General features: G+C 31.2%; 5 protein-coding genes across 13 annotated transcripts in view; 2 read left to right on the top strand and 3 right to left on the bottom strand.

Annotated features, from left to right (window-relative positions):
* The first annotated feature begins 745 nt into the window (after positions 1-745).
* Positions 746-1,858, top strand: RpL40 (ribosomal protein L40). Its single transcript, XM_033347988.2, has 3 exons — positions 746-895; positions 1,301-1,500; positions 1,582-1,858. The coding sequence occupies exons 2-3, from the start codon at positions 1,311-1,313 to the stop codon at positions 1,776-1,778; spliced, it is 387 nt and encodes a 128-aa protein (XP_033203879.1). The 5' UTR covers positions 746-895; positions 1,301-1,310; the 3' UTR covers positions 1,779-1,858.
* FIG4 (polyphosphoinositide phosphatase FIG4) lies at positions 1,856-7,279 on the bottom strand. Of its 2 annotated transcripts, XM_076621176.1 has the most exons (15): positions 7,122-7,279; positions 6,599-7,047; positions 6,301-6,526; positions 5,747-5,911; positions 4,885-5,269; positions 4,560-4,806; positions 4,289-4,484; positions 4,018-4,216; positions 3,373-3,945; positions 3,196-3,308; positions 2,874-3,114; positions 2,596-2,811; positions 2,327-2,509; positions 2,103-2,271; positions 1,856-2,034 (listed from the first exon to the last, which is right to left on the bottom strand). In XM_076621176.1, the coding sequence occupies exons 2-15, from the start codon at positions 6,680-6,682 to the stop codon at positions 1,942-1,944; spliced, it is 3,090 nt and encodes a 1,029-aa protein (XP_076477291.1). In that variant the 5' UTR covers positions 6,683-7,047; positions 7,122-7,279; the 3' UTR covers positions 1,856-1,941. The 2 variants fall into 2 exon arrangements, with proteins under 2 accessions (XP_076477291.1, XP_033203878.1); XM_033347987.2 differs by lacking the exon at positions 5,747-5,911 and having other exon boundaries at positions 6,599-7,279.
* Positions 7,280-7,416: 137 nt separating this feature from the next.
* LOC117164726 (uncharacterized) lies at positions 7,417-8,442 on the bottom strand. The gene is made up of 3 exons (XM_033347990.2): positions 8,286-8,442; positions 7,753-7,896; positions 7,417-7,674 (listed from the first exon to the last, which is right to left on the bottom strand). Exons 1-3 carry the CDS (start codon positions 8,358-8,360, stop codon positions 7,540-7,542), a joined length of 354 nt encoding a protein of 117 aa, XP_033203881.1. The 5' UTR covers positions 8,361-8,442; the 3' UTR covers positions 7,417-7,539.
* A 441-nt stretch (positions 8,443-8,883) lies between these two features.
* On the top strand, positions 8,884-16,159 carry LOC117164898 (uncharacterized). Of its 5 annotated transcripts, none has more exons than XM_076621173.1 (5): positions 8,884-9,037; positions 9,495-9,983; positions 10,236-10,457; positions 10,617-15,351; positions 15,422-16,159. In XM_076621173.1, exons 3-5 carry the CDS (start codon positions 10,273-10,275, stop codon positions 15,431-15,433), a joined length of 4,932 nt encoding a protein of 1,643 aa, XP_076477288.1. In that variant the 5' UTR covers positions 8,884-9,037; positions 9,495-9,983; positions 10,236-10,272; the 3' UTR covers positions 15,434-16,159. The 5 variants fall into 5 exon arrangements, with proteins under 5 accessions (XP_076477288.1, XP_076477289.1, XP_076477286.1 ...); XM_076621174.1 differs by having other exon boundaries at positions 9,495-10,457; positions 10,617-11,860; positions 11,942-15,351; XM_076621175.1 differs by having other exon boundaries at positions 8,885-9,037; positions 9,495-10,457; positions 10,617-11,794; positions 11,942-15,351.
* Positions 16,160-16,167: 8 nt separating this feature from the next.
* The window catches only part of GABA-B-R3 (gamma-aminobutyric acid type B receptor subunit 3), a 32,845-nt gene continuing 29,149 nt past the window's right edge, over positions 16,168-19,863 (bottom strand). For 3 of the 4 annotated variants that reach the window (XM_033348318.2, XM_033348321.2, XM_033348320.2), the window contains exons 17-19: positions 18,450-18,650; positions 18,127-18,354; positions 16,168-17,970 (exon numbers count right to left, since the gene is read on the bottom strand). In XM_033348318.2, coding sequence (XP_033204209.2) covers positions 17,300-17,970; positions 18,127-18,354; positions 18,450-18,650 — 1,100 coding nt within the window. In that variant the 3' untranslated portion in view covers positions 16,168-17,299. Of the gene's footprint in view, positions 17,971-18,126; positions 18,355-18,449; positions 18,651-18,706; positions 19,706-19,863 lie in introns of those variants that run through there. The other variant, XM_033348322.2, reaches the window with a different exon arrangement.

The following is a 19,863-nucleotide window of genomic DNA, read 5'->3' as shown; positions in this document are numbered from 1 at the left end:
ACGAAGAACATATCTGTAAGAAATTATAAACATACCTGCGAAATTCTACAAATTGTACAAACTCTATGGTAAGCTACAGATTCTAATGAAAGTTTCTAAGAAATAACCATTCTATTTGAAAATATGTAAAATCTTAGATAATTCCTAGCTTTAAAGGCCGCTGTAAAACACTTTTAATTGTGGGGCCTTTCGGCCGGTAAACATCTAGGTCAAAGTATAAAGTTTAAGGGTTACTACTGAAATTTGCATATAGCCATGGCCTAAGGCATGGAATGAAACCTTCGTCTTCTGAAGGAAGTAGTACGTACATCGGATATAACATGCGCACGCGTATCATACATGTTTGTAATGCAACGTAGACACATATATGCATCTACATTTTTACAATTATAAAATACAAATATATTATCAGAAGATATACAAATATAATTCAAAGTTATAAACCATTAACTAAAGAGTTTGTTAAAGTAAATAATATTACATAATATTTAACGTTCAATACATTCAAATAAGATTAAGATAAATATGGATTGTAATAAGAATAACGATAATATTCAGGAAGTGGTGGAAATGACTGTATCAAGGTTTTCAAGTTGTACAATACGTTGAAAATGAATCGTCTTAACTATTAATATTCATTAACAATACTCACAATAGGCTGAAAACAATTTCTTTCAAATATGCAGCAACGACGTAAATTTTCAATAATTACACACTTTGTATGCAAATTAAACACAATAAATATTCTTGCAAATACTTTTCTTTGAAATAATAGTATTATTCGCCACGAGAGGGCTAGTATACCTACATAATTGATTTTCATGTGGACGGAAGTTACAGTGCTGCCATCGTAAAGTCCTTTTAGGTTGTCTTCAGCAAGCACGCGTTTCTAACGGTAAGAATTCAATATTGTTTAAAATTTTTATGCTTTAAAATGTTCTTACGAAGTTATAAATTGATTTTAAATTGAATTAGTAAATAGTTAATAAAAAAATTACATATATAATGAAACAATTAAACAAAAGGGTTTCAAAAACAATTGCAACGCGTTACGTTGCTAGAATACACGTTTATAAACGAAATGTCTATTGTGAAATTTTCTAGTCACTTTTACATATTTTAGTGAACTTAATAATAAAAAAAATAGTAGATAACAAAGAGAAATTAGGAACGTAGAAAATTAATTGTCGAACTCAACCATTTTGCCGAGTAAATATTGTATACTTTTGTAACGTCCCTGTTTTACATTATGATCTTTTATTACATATACGGTTTCAATCTTTTTTATACTAAAAAATAGATACACCAAGATGCAGATATTTGTGAAAACTTTGACTGGTAAAACCATCACCCTTGAAGTAGAAGCATCAGATACTATTGAAAATGTAAAAGCTAAAATTCAGGATAAAGAAGGAATTCCACCTGATCAGCAACGTCTTATTTTTGCTGGAAAGCAATTGGAAGATGGACGTACTCTGTCAGATTATAATATTCAAAAAGGTATCTTGTAACATCATTAAAGAAGTTCCAATACTTTATATATTTTATAGCCCATAATAATAGTTTTTATGTTTTGAATAGAATCTACCTTGCATCTTGTTCTTCGACTTCGTGGTGGTGTCATCGAACCTACTTTGCGTATTCTTGCACAGAAATACAATTGTGATAAAATGATTTGTAGAAAATGTTATGCCCGTCTTCATCCACGTGCAACCAACTGTCGTAAGAAAAAGTGTGGCCACACAAATAATATTCGACCAAAAAAGAAGCTGAAGTAGACTACATATAATGTTTGCTCATTTTGCGAATATATGTATTTCTAAAAGATGGTGTGAATAAAACGTACATAAAGAAGTAACCAGATTTTGTTAACACTTTATTATATATTAATTTCTATAGATGTATATAAAACCATAAAACAAACTTTAACACATAATAGATTCAATTTGAATATATTAGTCTTTTTGGTAGCTGTTGTTTCACATAATTTTCATACAAGATAATATCATTGGTGCTTGGCACAGAACCACCTACCTAAATAATATATATATAATTTTAATACGATAAAAAAGATTTATATCCTAACGACAATATATATTTACCTCAGCTCTTTTAACATATTGCTCATATATACTAATGCTAGACTTCTTTACCACTGGTACTTGAACTACATTAGTTGTCACTTCAGGGAATGACACTTGTTGAGATAATTTTAAACGCAGTTTCGTGTAATCCGAGGAATATGTCGCATTGCGTCCAATTAATGCAAATCTATTAAAAATATATATCAAAAAAGTATCCTTTAATATGTATAGAAGCAATTTACCTTTTATATAATATGACATCATTCCTTTTAGGATATTGAGGTTGAGTACCATACACTTCTCTCATAGACGGAAATAATAATTCAAAAGATGTGAATTCCGAACTTTCTTTTGACATTACGAATTGAGAATCATTAGTATGTTGATGATTCTCATATTCGTCGGAACTTGAATCATCGCTAGAGCTACGGAATATTACACATAAAAATTAAGATTCAAAAAATTACATTTGCTTCAATTTTTTCCTTGCTCTATTAATGACTTGTACTACCTTGCACTCGATGTTGTGCTACTGGTACTACTTTGCCCAGTCATTGAAGGATTCTTCATATTTAAATTTTTATTACCAGTTTCTTCCCTTCTTCTACCTGGTCGTATTCGTACTGCAAATGGACTAAAACTGGTTGTAAAATGCGGCATGAAATCTCTAACAGAATGACTAATTTTATACGCGTAAACTTCGGAAAGTAAAGACAGTTCGTATGGCCTATAAAAAATATATATAAATGAACCACAATATTATATTCACATTATGAAATGTTTCAATACCTATGGTAATCGTAATAAACATCAATCATTTCCTCAGTTGAATTTTGAACTTGTATTATTTCTGAACATGTTTTTGTTATTTCATTTAATGCATATGGTAGACATTTTAATACAGTAGTATCCCACCACTGCGTTAAAGCTTTTGTTCTGCGGGAGTAATGACAAGCGGGTTTGTGATGAAGATAGTAATCTGTTAGAAGTTCCCAAATAGGAGGCTTTCCTTCTTCAGGTATAAATAAACCTGTAAAAAATATTTAGATATAAATTTTATTTACTATTCTGATCTGCCTCTAATATTACTTAATCTCATATTTATATTTACCTAAAAATAAATTAATTGTATGTTGTTTTTCTTGATCGCTAAATGTGTTACTATAATATCTACTGAGAGTTTGCATAATATCATTACCCTGACTTGTCCATGGTGCAGTTTTTCTAAATCATAAAATAAAAATCTCTCATCATAATTGAAAATATATACAATATTATGCAATTTTACCTGTAAGTTTTTATTCTATGCACCAACTGAGAGCCACCATATTGTAATGCTAATGTATCGCCGTGATCCTCATATAATTCTTCTAACATTCTTACACAATCAGAGTCAAATTCTAATTTAGGAGATTCTAATACTCCTAAAGCACACAATTGGAATCCCAAAGCACATTTTCCTATCGCAAATTGTGCTGTGTTCGTACGATCTAAACAATCAACACAATTTGTTCTAATAATACCAGTTTGTAATGTACCCCTTTTACCAAAGCATTGTCTTACTTTGTTTTCTATATAATGTAATTCATTATACTTATTTTCTCTGGTAAATTTAAAATCGGTACTACAGCTGACAGATAGATTATCTTCAATGGAAATATTTGTATAATTTTGAACGCCATATGTATTGAATGAAGAAATCGTGTTTGAATTTGTTTTATGAGATTTTTTATTGCAATTAGACTGAGGAGAAAATAAATTCCTTTGACTGTAATATGGATTTTGTGATTGAAAAATACCAGTTTTCAAAACTGCATTATGTGCTATATTTGCCAATCGTGCCATAACATTAAACTTTTTTCTGGAAAAAAAAATGATTAAAAATTATATCTAATACTTTTGCATACTAGAACATAAAATCATGCAGTTGTACCTTTTGTTCATTCGAGCCATGTCAAACCTTATGTATTGAATATGATGTTCTGGAGATAGAAATTGGTTTAAATATTTAACAGCCATGTATAATTCTTCACTCAATGTACTTTCATGTTTCTTTTTTTCACGTTTTTTAACAAGATTGAGAATTATAATTGGAGAACCATATCTTCTTAAAAGCTGATTAAAATGTGCACCTGGGTTTTTTTTAATAATTAAATGTTGATTGTATCATATATAAATATAACGATACCATTTAACTTCCATACCTGCTGTTTCTACATAAGGATCAGCCAAATCACAAGTGATAGTAGGTTTAGGAACCATTTTACTAACATCCTGACTCCAATGTCCAGGAACTGATCCACGCATTTGTACAAAAGAACTAAAACGGCCCTTACTTAAAGAACTCACTCCAGAATCATGTACAATTTGTTCTGTTTCTACTTCATTTGCAACATCTCCCTGAAGTAATAAAATTACCTTTTAGTGATATACAGTTACAATAGCGCAACATAAATATTATTTAATTGTACATACATCAAAATTTGCTCCACGTTTTAAAAACCTGGTACCTGCATACTTATTACTCCTTCTAGCTATAATAGTTATATACATAGATCTTCCAAAAATACTAACATTTGATTGACCAATAAAACCATGTGTAACATATAAAATCCAGTCACGATGCAAGTCCTTTTCTACTGGTTTCAATAAATGCGAATTCCACACAAATCGACGGTGCGGATTACTTCGCACACCATAATCGATATATTTTTCTGTACCACTAAAAATATTACCAATTATTCAAGTTTTATTGAGTGTTTAATTTTCAAAAACTTATTAGTTGATTATTATAACAAACCTATTATTCCAATAATTTTTTTTAGATGCCCAAATATTGAAAAAGTCTTCTGCATCTTCAGTATCACTATTCCCTGCTTGATTTGAATCCGAGTTATTTGTATTAAAAATATCAGGTTTGATATGTTTTGGTGGAGTCATATTATTTTGTAAAGTATGTGTTAGGTCATAAGAATAACTGAAGTAGAAATTACTACTAAGATCTATGCTTTGAAACATCTTCACATATCTTTGTTCATCAGGATGAAAAACACGAATAGTATCATTTGGAATATAAATCATTGAAGTGTCTTCTATTTTGTATATTGTATGATGCCCAATTACAGCCACTCTACGTCGTTTAGTAACAAGAATTATATAGTATCCTTCTAAGAAACGTACAAAACCTAATAGAATAATTTTTAACCATTAATTATTTTATTAGTATAAATCAATTTTACATTTTATTTATTACATATCTAATATATTGTGCATATAACATGGTTAACTTTCTAACTGCAAGTAAAATAGCATGCAAATATAATTTTGTGTGATATCATGCTAAAAACATACATGTGCTGCAATATCTTACACACAGAATATTTATATTGGTACAATAAGTATTTAATATCATTTCTTATTGCATACGATTTTATTTTTGAGTTTTAAATTTTCAAATTAATAGTTTATTGTAAAGTTACCATACAGAATGACCATTATCGCATTTAAGCTACATTTGCATCTTATTATATTACATATGTATCACTTACTATAAAGTTGATATTTGTGTGTATATGTGCATGTGTATTAAATTTTCTTTGTTAAGATTGTTATTCTGTTTCAAATGTATGATGTTTCACTGAATATGAAAGATTGGTCCTTACCAAGAAGACCAAAAGCTGGTACTAGTCGAGGGAAAGTTTCTCTCTGCCACATTGTTTTCCAGGTGAATTTAGTTTGAGTTGGTTTGTGCAATGGTTTCTGACATTCTTGGTGTTCAGATTCTTCTGATACACCATTGTCAGATGTAGATTCTTTGTGAATGTTGCCTTTGTTAGCAAGCAAATACATAATATATGGAAACTAAGTCTTATATAATATTTTAGCAATAGTTTTACTCCAATATTACTATGTATATTTATGTTATTTTGCGTCTAGTATTAAAATGCAATAAACATGCATGCCAAGAATTAAATCATGCAAAATTATAAAGCTTAAGCTATGTTTCTGACACGTACGCTGCTCTTACATATTACATACAATGTAACTATGTATTAATAAAAAACAAAGAATTGATATATAAAATTATATTCTTATTCTTTCTATACAATTATGAGTCATATATAATTATTACAAAATATGAAAAATTTCTTTATTGTAAAGGCATATGTACTGATAATTTATGTGAGTAACTAATAAAGAAATTAATATTGCTTACCAACAATTCCAAAAGCCGAAACAATTTTGGCAACTCCTCCAATATTACTTCTTTGCCCAGTACGTGTACGATTACCCATGTCTATCATATTTACAAGGTCCTTTATTTCATCTTGAGTATATTCTCTTTTATCATCTACAACAACTAATTCTTTCGGTTCCATACGGTCTATTTTTAATACACGGAAACGTGTTAAAGTATTATTTGAACCCATTAAATAAAATCTCTGGAACGTAAATTATATGTATTCAAGAATATTTAAATAATTTATTGCTTATAACATAAAGTAAGATCTTACAGATTTTGTTTCATAAAGGGCAATTTTTTGTATTGAAGAAATAATAGGATGAAATACTACAGTTGAAATAATCTTTTCATCCATTGCAGATAAATGTTAATTTACAAATATTTAGAATGTCTTTTTCCAATACTAGTAGCTTTCTTACAAATTCTTTGTGTATCATTTAAGTTGACGTTTAATACTATCACAGACAAAATAAAAGATAGACCTATCACTTAGTGGATTTTTCTGTCTTACGTCTCGAGTGCTTTAGAGCTCTTTTACCACATAGGTGTCATTTCCAACATTGTCGATATAGTATGGAATACTATCATTTTCGGCGATTAAATTGATACAATTCCTACGTTCGCCGTAACAACCAAAAAGCAATTTCAGAACATGAGATGCAAATTCCATATATCAAGTCTATCCTATATTTAATCAATGTCAAGATCTCAGTACCTCGTCTATAATAAGCATGTAATAAGAGTATGCTGAATCGGAAACTTCGAATTGATGTTTAAATTGTATATGAACTTGCCTTTAAAGTTCACGAAACAAATGACACAAAAATGCATTAAGCATTAGGTCCATCCTATACTTTTTGTATTTGTGGTATAGGTTAGGATATTTTATATTCGCAGATAAAATATAGAATTCTATGTAGGTACATTACTATACATTATGTACATTATATACATACATATATGTAATTCATATATATTTGCATACAACACATTTTGGTATATATTATACATGTGTAGTATAATATTCTCACTATACACAAACGAAAACCTAACTATGAAAAGGAGTGTGACGGCAGAATAAAATAAATGTATATTTAATCATTTATTTATAATAATGAGTTCAAAATATTACTTGAAGTTATAATTTATTTTTTACAACAAATATCATTCCTAAGTATATCTATACTAAAGCATTTTAATTTCCTATATGCATTAAAATTTCTTTCTGAGCTCTAATAAGTAGTACATATTAGCGACAAAACAAATTGCAGTAACTGCAGAAAGTCCTGCAACAATCATGTTATCCGATCTACCTCGTAGAAGGTATGTAGGTTTTGTTAAGTCAGCCTGTAAAATGTATATTTATTATATTTCTCTTTCTAATGTAATTTTATTATCAACAGATATATATGTATTTATATTTACCTGCCATTCCTGTTGGAGCTTCTTTAATTTTGCAGGTACTGTAGAATAATTCTGTTTGCCAGATAATGAAGTAGATACTGGCTTAGTTTTGACAGAATCAAACATCATTTTTATTGGTTCTACTTTTTCTAATGGTCTTGGGGACTACGACACAAGTATTAATTTTATATATTATTATGCAATCAATGAAATTGATACAAATAATATTATGTTTAGGATATTAAATTTAAATATACAATTTTTTTTATATTATAGTTTTTTAATTTCTTGGATATTACACCTATATTCTATTGATATTATGTAGTTATATAAAGATGCAAAGCTTCATTCCTTACTTATCTAACATTTCTAGCATATGATAGGGAATATCATTTAACAATAAATAACTGAATGTAAAGTTTTAAAAATTTTTTATAATTATCATATTAAAAACAAAGTAAATCATACTTCATTGAAACAAAGTAGCAAAAATGATAAGAAGATGTTGGAAAATATAAGAATCTTTGACTTAATTTTTGTCGTTAATTACTTACTAATGGATAAAGAGCTTGTAATTGTGTCGATTGTTTTAAACGACCAGTAAATGCATTGAATTGATGGAACGACATTTTATCTATTTGCGTAACATACCTGCCTTTCTGATGGCACTTCTTCTTAGTGAGTTTGGTGCTCTCTGAAGAGGGAAAAGCAAGTACTTATTTATCACACGTAACGTACATAGTGATATATGTATAAGTTGGTAGAATGCAAACTAGGTATTTCATTATAAATTAGTCGAAAATTTTCTTATCAAATATTATTAAATAAGTTACACATATTAATTTATTTTTAACTATATAATCCGACAGCATAGCCTAATAGAATTATAAAATAGCAGTTATTTATAATAGTTTAAAGATAATATTATTATGACTAAAATATATTATTATATATGTACATTTTATCACATTTTTTAATTTAGGAGTTATATATATTTATTATGTTTTACTCTTTCTTACAAAAATTAAATATATTTTTATTCCATTCTGTAAGATACTAGGATCCAAAACTACAGCTAGCGCTCTCTGTAGACCATTATCAATGGCTAGGGTATCTAAATAAAAAATATACGTATATGTATATAATGTATGTAACATTTGCTTTAAAAAAGGGTACAAATTTTTGAAATTCTTTTGAGATATAATCACATTGTAATTACAACTGCTTTGTAATATCCACTTAATGAGAACATAAAATATAAGGAATTATTAATGAACTTTTCAAGTATATAAGTACAGAATATCTTGTAAGTTTAATGTATATTATTTGTTGTTTAGTATTACTTAACTGGTGTGTGTTTAAAACAGAAAAAGATAATATTCTACAATTATAAATATTGTAAACAGAATTAAGAGAGAATAAGTATTAAGAATATGTGTATTAACTAATCATATTATTTCATTCAAGTAAAAACTTATGTGAAAATATGTAAACAGATATAAGCTAATTTTATGTTTCAAATATATAAAATATATTTACTAATAAAACTAGTATTAATCAATTATATGTTATGTTTTGCAATAATCTTAAAATGAAATCGTACTTACCAAATATTAAAAAATGTAGTGTTTAAGATACGTATTCAGTCTAAGACACAGTTTTAATAAAACATAGTGTAGTTTTAAATGTTATTTTCATATACTGTAAAATGATACTCATTGCTTTATTTGTATAAACTCAATAATCTTTATGTATATTTCCAGAATCTTCAAAGGTGCTTGGATACAACTTTTCACTATGGCATAAGAGTCCACAATTGTATTCAATATCCATATCCCTTTTTACTGGTGATAATTATATAAAATAATATGCATACATTAATAGCATTGAAAATATCCTAAGAATTAGAACTTAAAATAATTTACAAAAATAATAAATGTAAAACATTTGGTAATTCTCTCTCTCTCTCTCTCTATATATATATATATATATATCTCGAGAGAGAGAAAAAATATGTATATGTATGTATATATTGGAGGATATGTATGTAGATACATACAATAGTTGTGCATTTGTTAATATTACTTCAACCATTTGCCGCAACGGCAGCTCGGTGTATTCTGTTTTACCGACGAGCTGGAAACAGCAAAACATATCATGGCTGAATATGGCGGTTTACTGATGAACAATTCTTTAAGTTTTGTTAATACATTGTATGATATGAAAAAGATATATGACAGGCGTAATTAATGGTGAGATTTGGTGACAAGATTGTGAATAAATTTTGTATAATGTTCTTTAAGTCTGTAGTGCCATATTATATTCATTGTATGTCATAAAAAAATATATGATAATTGGTATAGTATTATACTTTATTAGTAGAAATAACAGCATTTCACTGATTTTTAACACGTTGCTATAAATAATTGTTTATTACAATAGTTCATATCTATATTTATGAACTTTCAAGTATCAATTTGGTGCTTATGGATCCTGTGTTTAAGATACTCTAAATATTGTGACATATAATAATAAAATCTCATGCCAAAACTAAGAAGGAATAGAAGGACTGAAACTAGGTGGGGTGACAAATATTATACAGCAGTGAAAAATGCTGTTTTTATAACAGAGACACAACCTTATGAGCCAATATTACCATCCTTTCCTTTGGAGAAGTATGTTCCAGAATGTGAGAATCTATATATGTGTACACAATGCAAAGACTGGTAAGTTCACATATACACACATACTAATATATTTTAAGTATCTTTTTTACATATTTTGTATATTAACTGCAGCATTATAAAGCATTATATATAGTATATGTAAGGATTAGTTTTTAAATAGAAATACATGTAATATATGGAAATTTTATTTTTTGTTAGCTTCTATTTTCGAAGCAGTTTGGAAGACCATATTGCAAGGAAAAGTTGGATATTGGGATATTGGTGTCATCATTGTTTTGTAACTGCTTGTAAACATAGCTCTGTAAAAGGTATATTGTGTTCCACATGTTTACAATTGGATCATGAGAAACGCTTATATTTACGAAGTAGAGGTTTACGTAACAATCAAAAATTTGGGGCAATAAGAATCTTTTACAATCAATGTCAATTTTTTGCACATTTGAAAGCTCATAATGTAGATTTGGTAAATATAGGTGACTTAATGTTAATGCCTTTACCAACAAATATCATCGACTGGAATCCTGAAGTAGATTTAACATGCGAAGCACTCATGGAACATACATTTATAATAAAAGTTCATATAATGGATTGGTTGAAAAATAAAACTATTGATAACAATTGGTGGCAATTGACAGAAGATGCCAATAATCCAGTTACTATTATTCTTAAAGGTTATAATGGTCGATTCCATTTTAAGCCATTAGAAATATCAATAGAGGAGCAGATTTCTATTTTGAATTCTGCTCATTCTACACCTAACAATGGCAAGAAATTTTCTGATATTAATATTCCTGAGTCAGTAGAAAGTGTTGATAAAGGAACAAGTCCATCTTCAACAGATACCAGGGTTTCCATCTCTGATGAAAGTATGATTGAAAATGAAGACAGTCCTTGTACAGTAAATGACATTACTTTTGTGAATTGTGGATTCTCAAAATTTCTTGAATCTGAGTTTCCAGATAATAATAAGGAAAGGAAAGGAAACACAACAGTTTCTGTAAAATCAGTGCAAGATTCGTGCACTCCAAAACGTCCAAATGTAATTAATAAGTTCAAACGAAATAAAGTAAGACATTTAAACTCCATTTCATCCAATATGGTTATGTCATGTGGTAATACAATGATAGCGTCTAAACGTGATATCAAAGATTTATCAAAGTGTCCTACCAATAAACAGTTATGGAAGAGTTTAACACATAAATCTAGTAACAATTTATCAGTCAAGACAGTTACAGAAGGCAATATCGTAAAAGAAAAATCTGATAGAAAAGAAAATAAAACACTTCGCAATAATTTATTAAAAATAGCACCAGTGTCCAAGGTTCAATCTGATGTATCTTGTACAGCAAAGGTGGATACATACAAAAATAAGTTAGGTAAATTGAAACAAAATCTATATACATTGACCATTGATTCTGGTCAAAAGGATGTTAGATTTCAAAGTACGAAACATGTTGATATTAATACAATTATTAATCAGCTACCACCTCACATGATCAATAACAAAAAGATTGTTTTTATAGGACACGCCTCTGATAATGCACCTGGCGATAATAACAAAGAATCATCTTCCGAAGGAGTAATTCGCTTAATACCTGTTGGGACTGAAAAATTATCGAAAATGAAAATAAATGTAGGAAATAAAAATCTTTCTCAAGCCGGTAAAGAAACTAACAGAAATAGTTCGAAAAACCAAACCGAGCCCTTTAAAAATAAATTACGACCTATTCCCGGTAGGGTTATATATCAAAACGGACGGAAATATATTATTAAGCAATCATCAGGTCTTACTAAAAATTTAAAAACCCCATCCAATGCTGTGGTACCAATGAAAAATGTACAAGGAACAGTGCAATCAAAATCTACAAATATTCCACCATTAGTGTTCTACAATATTCCACCATTGATACCCTTAGATTCCACTGAAATAGAAAATATATCGAATCAGGAAAAAACGAACTCATTTCATAATGATGTTTCCCCTTTAACACCTTCACCATCCCCGTCGGAATTATCGAATAGTTCTAGCTGCGATATTCAGTCGAAACAGACTTCTTTGTCAGCAAAGGGTTCTCAGAAAGTTGATGTACCTTATTTGAATACTGAACATAAAGACATTGGTATTGATGTACAAAATATGAACAATTCATTTGAAAGTTTAACATTTCATAAAGGAGAAGACCAAAATTTGTATCTCGATGTAAAGTTTCTTAATCAAAAGCCAATTTATTCTATTGTTGATACATCTACGATGATAACAAAATGTAGAGAAGAAATGCTAAATGAATTTTTTCATCTTTCTTATTTCGAATTGAAGAAACGATACGATCATTTACAAGAAATTGGTGAAGAAATATCAAGAGTAATGAATTTCGTAACTGATAATGTGATCAAAGAAAACTTAAAAGCAGTTCATATTTTGCAGACTGTGCTGAAACATTGTATTGATAAATGCATTGAGAAATCTGATGACACAGAGGAGAAAGATGCACTGTTATATGAATGGGAATCCGAATATGAGAAAACAGATGAAAAACCTGTTTGTAAGGCATGTAATAAAATTAAAAAACCCAAGTACTATATTCCAGGATTTTCAAAGCCTGCGAAAAACGATATATATTGTTCTTGCTATAAGCATATGTGCCACAAATGTCATACGTATCAAGGTAATTCGACGCGTTTCGTAGCTCATCAAACATTTCACGACAAGGAGAGACCGTATTTGTGCCCTGATTGTTATCGTAAATTTACATCATATAGATCGTTAGAAGTCCATACATGGACTACCTGTTTCCACACGTTAAAAAGGCGTGTTCTCGGTTGCAAAATTTGTGAAATAGATGGTTTTCAAGATATGGAATCTGTCGCAAAACATTTCGCAATTATGCACAGTCATAATAAGGTAGTTTGTGATAAATGTTACATCGTTTTACCATCATATTCCGAATATAGAAAACATCATAAAGATAAACATTCGGATGCAAATGACCATCAACCCATAAGGCTTGTACTATGTAAACTTGGGCGGTGCATTGTACGTTGCGAAGATTACATGTTACACATGGAAAAACATATAGTCGTTCAAAGATTAATATGGTTCACATGTCCATTTTGTACGTTTATTCATGTAGAGGCGAAACGAATTATGTCTCATTTGCAAAGTGAACATGAAACACGTTTAGAGGAACTTACAAGTTCCGAGACATTATGGAATACTTCTCAAGTGGAAACCACAGCAAATTTATTGAAAAATAGTTTACAGCAAAATAAATTCACAAATGCAGACACAGAGTCTTGCGAAGATGGAACTGTTATACCTAAGATTATAAATACTAGAACTATTCCGTCTGAGGTATTTGAACATGGAGCTCAGGGGACGGATGATAACATAATAAATTATGAAACACCACTATGTTCTAAAGTTGTTAATGCTAATTCAGAATCTTCTCCAAAATTGAGTGGAATCATACCGAAGATACTCGACGTTAGGTCAATGGCTGACCTAACGTCGGATATTTCTGAATGCGACAAGATTGAAGCAACTTCGAAATTTATCGATACGACAACAAGTAAGATTATAAATGCTAGAAATATTACGTCTGAGGTATTTGAACGTGAAGCTCAGAGGACGGATGATAACACAATAAATAAAGAAACCGAACAAAACAAAGCTCACCAAGGTCAGGAGATCAAAACTGAACTCGAACATGTCATTGATTGCGTATGCGATACCAAAACGATTCAACTAAGTCCCGGCCCAATGAAAGTTGAATCTCCTCAACAAGATCACCTGTCAGGAGTGAAAAACGACCAGAGTACATATGACACATTATGCGAAAAAGCAAAAATTCAATTAGATGAAACAAAACAAGAAGCAAGGGATGTTTTGAACAAAACACAGAGTCAAAAACAACCGGAGGCTGTAACACATGAATTAATTTTGAAACCTCCTCCGCTTGTTAGAATTCCTCAACACGTGCTTGAGTTGAATCGATCTAAGAAAGCTGGGCAGATAGCGAAAGGAGGAAAAATGGCAGTACTTTCACGCGATCAAGAAGTTAATCGCTATTTTCCTCGACGAATTGCTCTAATCAATCCAACTAATTCAAATGAGATCCTAAACTTTCCGTGTCCTTTATGCAGGGAATTAATAAATACATCCAAGTCAGTTATAAGTAATCATTTTCAGGGTAAACATTTGCAAGATTGTAAGCTATCAGCAGTTGCCATAAACTTACTACGAATGTCACCAGAATTCATTAATGGTGGTTACAAGGAATTATTAGATAACAAAAAGCGCAAGTCCGAAAGTACTATATCGAGTTCAAAAAGAAGACGACGATGGAATCCAAAAAAATATAATACCGATGGGAAAAACGTAAATTTTACAGGACTTGGGTTATGTGTAACACAAGAAACAGCCGAAGATAGCGAGGGTAATTTCAGGTGTAAGAAATGTGATCAGCGATGCTCGAATATGACAAATTTGAGAGAGCATATCGCGTGCAATCATAGAATCAAAGGCCGATACTTAGTATGTCTGGAATGTGGAGACAATTTTGTGGTAGTACCTAGTTTACAAATGCATCTGAAAGCATTTCACGGGATAGAGGATCCCATAACTTATATGGCACAAAATACTTCCTACGCTCCTGATAATGTGGATGATCTCGAGGCTGAAGGAAAGTCTATCGAAGCAAATCAATGTCATGTTTGTATGGCGGTTTTTGAAGATAAGGCGGCGGTAGATAAACATCTTCGAGTCCATGGCATGGCGTTCTTAAATCGTAAAAGGATAGAAGCGCAAAATGCTTTGAAAATTCCAGAGAAAAAGAGCAAAATGGAGGAAGAAAAATGTACACCAATCAAAGCAAGTCCAAAAGAACTTGTTCGAAAGGATAAACCAGCAGAAACTATACTGGAAAAAATCACTGTAAGTTTACATGGAACCTATTTCATCTTTTGATTATTAATATATTAACCTTGATCGTTTGTCATTTCAGGCAACTATATAGCTAATGGAGGCACGACTTTTCGAAACAAAATCGATCGGAAAGTAGTACATATGTAGTAATTTCTAGGTTTAAATATGATCCTGAATCTGTGATTTTAACGTTTTATTTAATCAATGGAAAAACGTTTATTCGTATTCTAAATGAAATATTAGAAAAAAACTTGTTAATTATTTTATAGTATCGAAAAAACATTATTCAATGCTTTACTTTGAATATCGGAACGGATTTTGAATACACATTGGAATTTAATATAAATTTCCTAATTTATGTTTTTCTATGTTTTATTTTATGTTTTTTATGGAATATGTACGTTCAAGATCTTTTTAATTTTACAATTATAAATTGCATAGCTCTGTTAGATGATAATATTTGTGTATACTCTATACACATACATCCATATATTGTAAAGCGAACGCAATGTGTTAAGTTTCTTAAATGTCTTGGAATGCAATACCATTGTAAATATATGCAAATATTTATAGACAAATATTGCTTGTATAATTTATTTTATCAGAATTTTTTTCTTTATGTGTATTCAAATAATTATTCTCTCTATTATATGTACTGGTAAAACTTGTTCTCTTAATCTTATACGAATCAGCCTAACTTCTATCGTACATAATTATATCCATTACATCATTCGTATGTATGAAATCTGCAGTTGCAATTACGGCATAATGTAAATAATTGCTCTGTTAACAAAAATATATAATTTTTTCTACTCTACTAATTTATGTGCATCGTTATATCCAAAAATAGATAAATAATAAAATATTCTGATTTACTTTCAAAGGAGATCACTACTTATTCTTAATAGAATGGAAATAATGTTATTTGCAATAAATAGGTAGAATATATATGTATGTCTTTATTACACCATTTTTAATTGCACCGACAAAGATTATTGCTTAGTATTAAGTTAATAATTCAGTGATTGACACATACGAGATACTCGAGGTACGAAACGTGGGAAATATTCCCACTTGTTTTCTTTTTATCTATATGTATATATATTTATTTATATAATATGTACTCTTTACGCGTATTAATGTTAAAATATCAGTACATCACACTTGAAGATTTACAGAAGAAACCAATATTTTTGTTTTTATGATTCTGTATTACGAAGAGATATTTTTCTGTTACATCGAGTGCAGGTACTTCAGGAAGGGTTGGGTTCTGAACACTTTGACGTTGGACCTGTAAGAGTATTTTCAGCATGCCCTCTACGACTTTACATAATTTGAGTCGTCCAGTTTTACGAAACGATAATGAAGCAATTAAAATACAATCAGAATTATTATATTTATTATTGAACTCATCGATAAATATTATGAACTTCCAACAATTAAACATCGATTAGACAACGAAGAAGAGATTATTATTATACTTTGGTCCCTCCATAAAGTGATAATTCATAAAGTCGATCAGCTGTATACTTTTACGGGCCCCATAGTTTTATCTTTGGCACAATTACTAAGGAACACACACGATAAATTTAAACAGTGATTGGTTCTCTTGACCCTCGCACTAAATTTTTGTGCAATCAATTTGAGCTTGATTTTTCATGAATACGAATACTGAAGATTGTCGCGTATACAATTGCATTTTTATAATGTTTTATTTTTTAATCGAAGAATAAAATAAATATAATTAAAAATATAAAAAGAAGGAGCCAGCGGTATTTTCAAGTGTCGTGTTCTTCGGAAATTTGCCGATGATCCTTCATCTTTTATCAATCATAAACAGTAGCGAGAGTAGATTTTTCTCTCTCGATTAAGAACATATGTGTCAGGAGACAATTAGTACAGGAAGGAAGAATATTGCAACAGGAAATCGTTTTTTTCCGCAACTTATTGTTTTAATCTACGAGGCAGTTGATTTTCCATTTTCGTACGATGCTTTCATATGACTATCCATCTCTGCAGGGATATTCAAATTGGTCGCGCGAGTTGTTGGACTTGAGGGTCGAGAACACTCTGATTTCTGAATAAAGTTTGTACTTGTATCTAGTTGGGCAGATTCGGAACTGGATTCTTTTCTAGAAGAAGATATACCATATGTGGCACTCGATGTCCTAGTGTTTGTTGGTGACGAAGACGATGAGGATATGGATCGGGTGATTTTCAGCTCCGAGTCGGCAGGACTAACGTTACCCTGCGTATCATTTTCTTCGAAGAGCTTTTTTAAATTGTTGCCGAGCTTTGCGTCATCAGAATTTACATTCGATTCCGCCATAATGGTTAAGGTTAATGATTCTGATGTTTTCTTGCCTCGAGCAGTGTTTCCCAGTTCACTTAATGGAATTCCGAATTCACGAGTGGCCCATACATCGCAGCTAGGGCTACACGATGAGCCACGAGGGAGTTGAGAGACCTTAGTTTTTCTCGCGTCTTCCATGGAATGCCATCGGTGAGATCTCGAGATCGAGGATCCTGGGGCAATCGTATTTAAACTGTTTGTCGGCACTATCCGATGTGGAAATCGCGGAGATCCCCGAATTTTTTCTCGTGACGATGTTTGGCTGGTACTCGCTTCTAGAAGAAGAGCGGTTCAAAATACGTACGTTACAATAGATTTACATATATTTCATTGCGATTCGTTGATATCTCGTACTCGCTGTATTTGGAATGAAACGATATAAGTACTCGATAAAATAATTCACCATAAAGAAATAGTTTGGGCGTACTTACTGGGTGGTAGACTAAAATTGACTCTGGGCTCGCTGTACTCTTTACGATGTAGCCCCAGGCTTAACCTGCGATCTTCTTCGCTAGTAATACTAATTATTGGTCCTGAGCCACATCGAGGATGAGGCGAACGACTGCCTTGGGCATTAACTTGACACGTAGATGCTGCTTTCGTGCCTGGTACCAAACCGGCAATGTAGCCCATGTGAACCCGTAGTGCCGATGCTACTCCTATGAGATTTTGACATGATTAACCGTTTCCACTATTACACTATATATTACACTATATTCCATTATTAGTTTTTAACTTTTTTTATACAATTTACCAGTAAACGAGGCAGTCGAAGTTTTCCTGCTGGTAGGACGACTGCCGAAAAGACTGAAGAGTCGCTGAAAAACACCCAAACGATTTGGTCCTTCCGTCTCTCTTCGTCGGTGAAGTTTGTAAATATCTGCAAGACTTCTTCGTGTGCCGTCCGGTTCCAAATCCGGTTGGCTGCTAAACGCTACAGTACCGCGGCGTATTCCTAATTTACAGAAAAATCAAGTCTATACGTGCCCAATCGCCAATCGTGTTGCATTAATAATAGATATTAATATTTACTGACATTCGAGCCAATAAGGCGAATTGAAGCACACAGTACGAAAGCGGAAGCAGGTGCTAAGATATCGTAGAAGAGGAAGGAGGAGAACCGCTCGCGTTTTTCGTGACAACGCAATGTTCCCGAATTCTCTAAATAAAATTCTCTTCGTGTTTACATGTGTGTAATAGATTGTCTTTCAATATCGAATGTCATCACGGGGTAATGTTCGATCGACAAGCTTTATGTTATTTACGAATTAAACAAAAGCATAAACGGGGATCCTGATTTAAGTATTTGCAGATTCATTCGGTTGACCGCCAAATTTTATCATCGATTCTATTCGACTGGATGTCATTGCATTCCGAAACATTGGATCAAACGTGCAATTTAGCGTGCAGAATGGGGCGTATGCACGTACATACACCTGTCAGAGACTTGTCCAAACTTGTCAAGCGGTTTGGGACTTAGAGCTCGGGGAAATACGAGTGCAGTCTGGTATCTCGAATGGCAATTAATATGTCAGAAATGTATGAATTATGTCCTCAGGCTAGTAATACAGACCAATGCAATAACAGGCTGACAATCAAGCTGGTTGGTTTTGTATTAACTGTTTCATGTGCAGTTTTAAGTAGCAGCTAATTTTATTTAATAGCTGTATCAAATCGACAGAGTAACAAAACTTTAAATTACCGCAGCATGATGAACGCTGTACGCTATTAACAAACGCGCAAGAAACATTGTTCGGCAATACAGTTTTCATGCAGTTTTCCTCGAAAAATAACAACCGTTTTTAAACATTAGGCAAGTCAGCAAATTGGGGAATGTTTTCTTGTATCGCAATACGAATCGGAACACTTTTGAAACATTTGATTTCCCTATTCTAATTTCTTCTTTCAACTTTCAACAAGTTTTTTAAATACTGATACAAGCACGTAAACGTCAGAAACGTTCAGATAACTGCGTGCAATAAACGGAATTCGGTCACCTTTCTCGAACATCTGAATGATGGAAGGACGACGAAACGAGAAGAACATTAATTATGTATCGTTCCTTCTTTCTCTCCTTGATAAAACAGTTTATTCATTGTGCAAATTTAAACAGGGACGATTTCGTTTGGCGAAGGGTAACGAATCGTGAAACGATCTTCGATTATATA

Source organism: Bombus vancouverensis, chromosome 8, assembly GCF_051014615.1.
Source record: "Bombus vancouverensis nearcticus chromosome 8, iyBomVanc1_principal, whole genome shotgun sequence".
NCBI lineage: Eukaryota > Metazoa > Arthropoda > Insecta > Hymenoptera > Apidae > Bombus > Bombus vancouverensis.
This window is presented reverse-complemented; position numbering and strand designations above follow the sequence as displayed.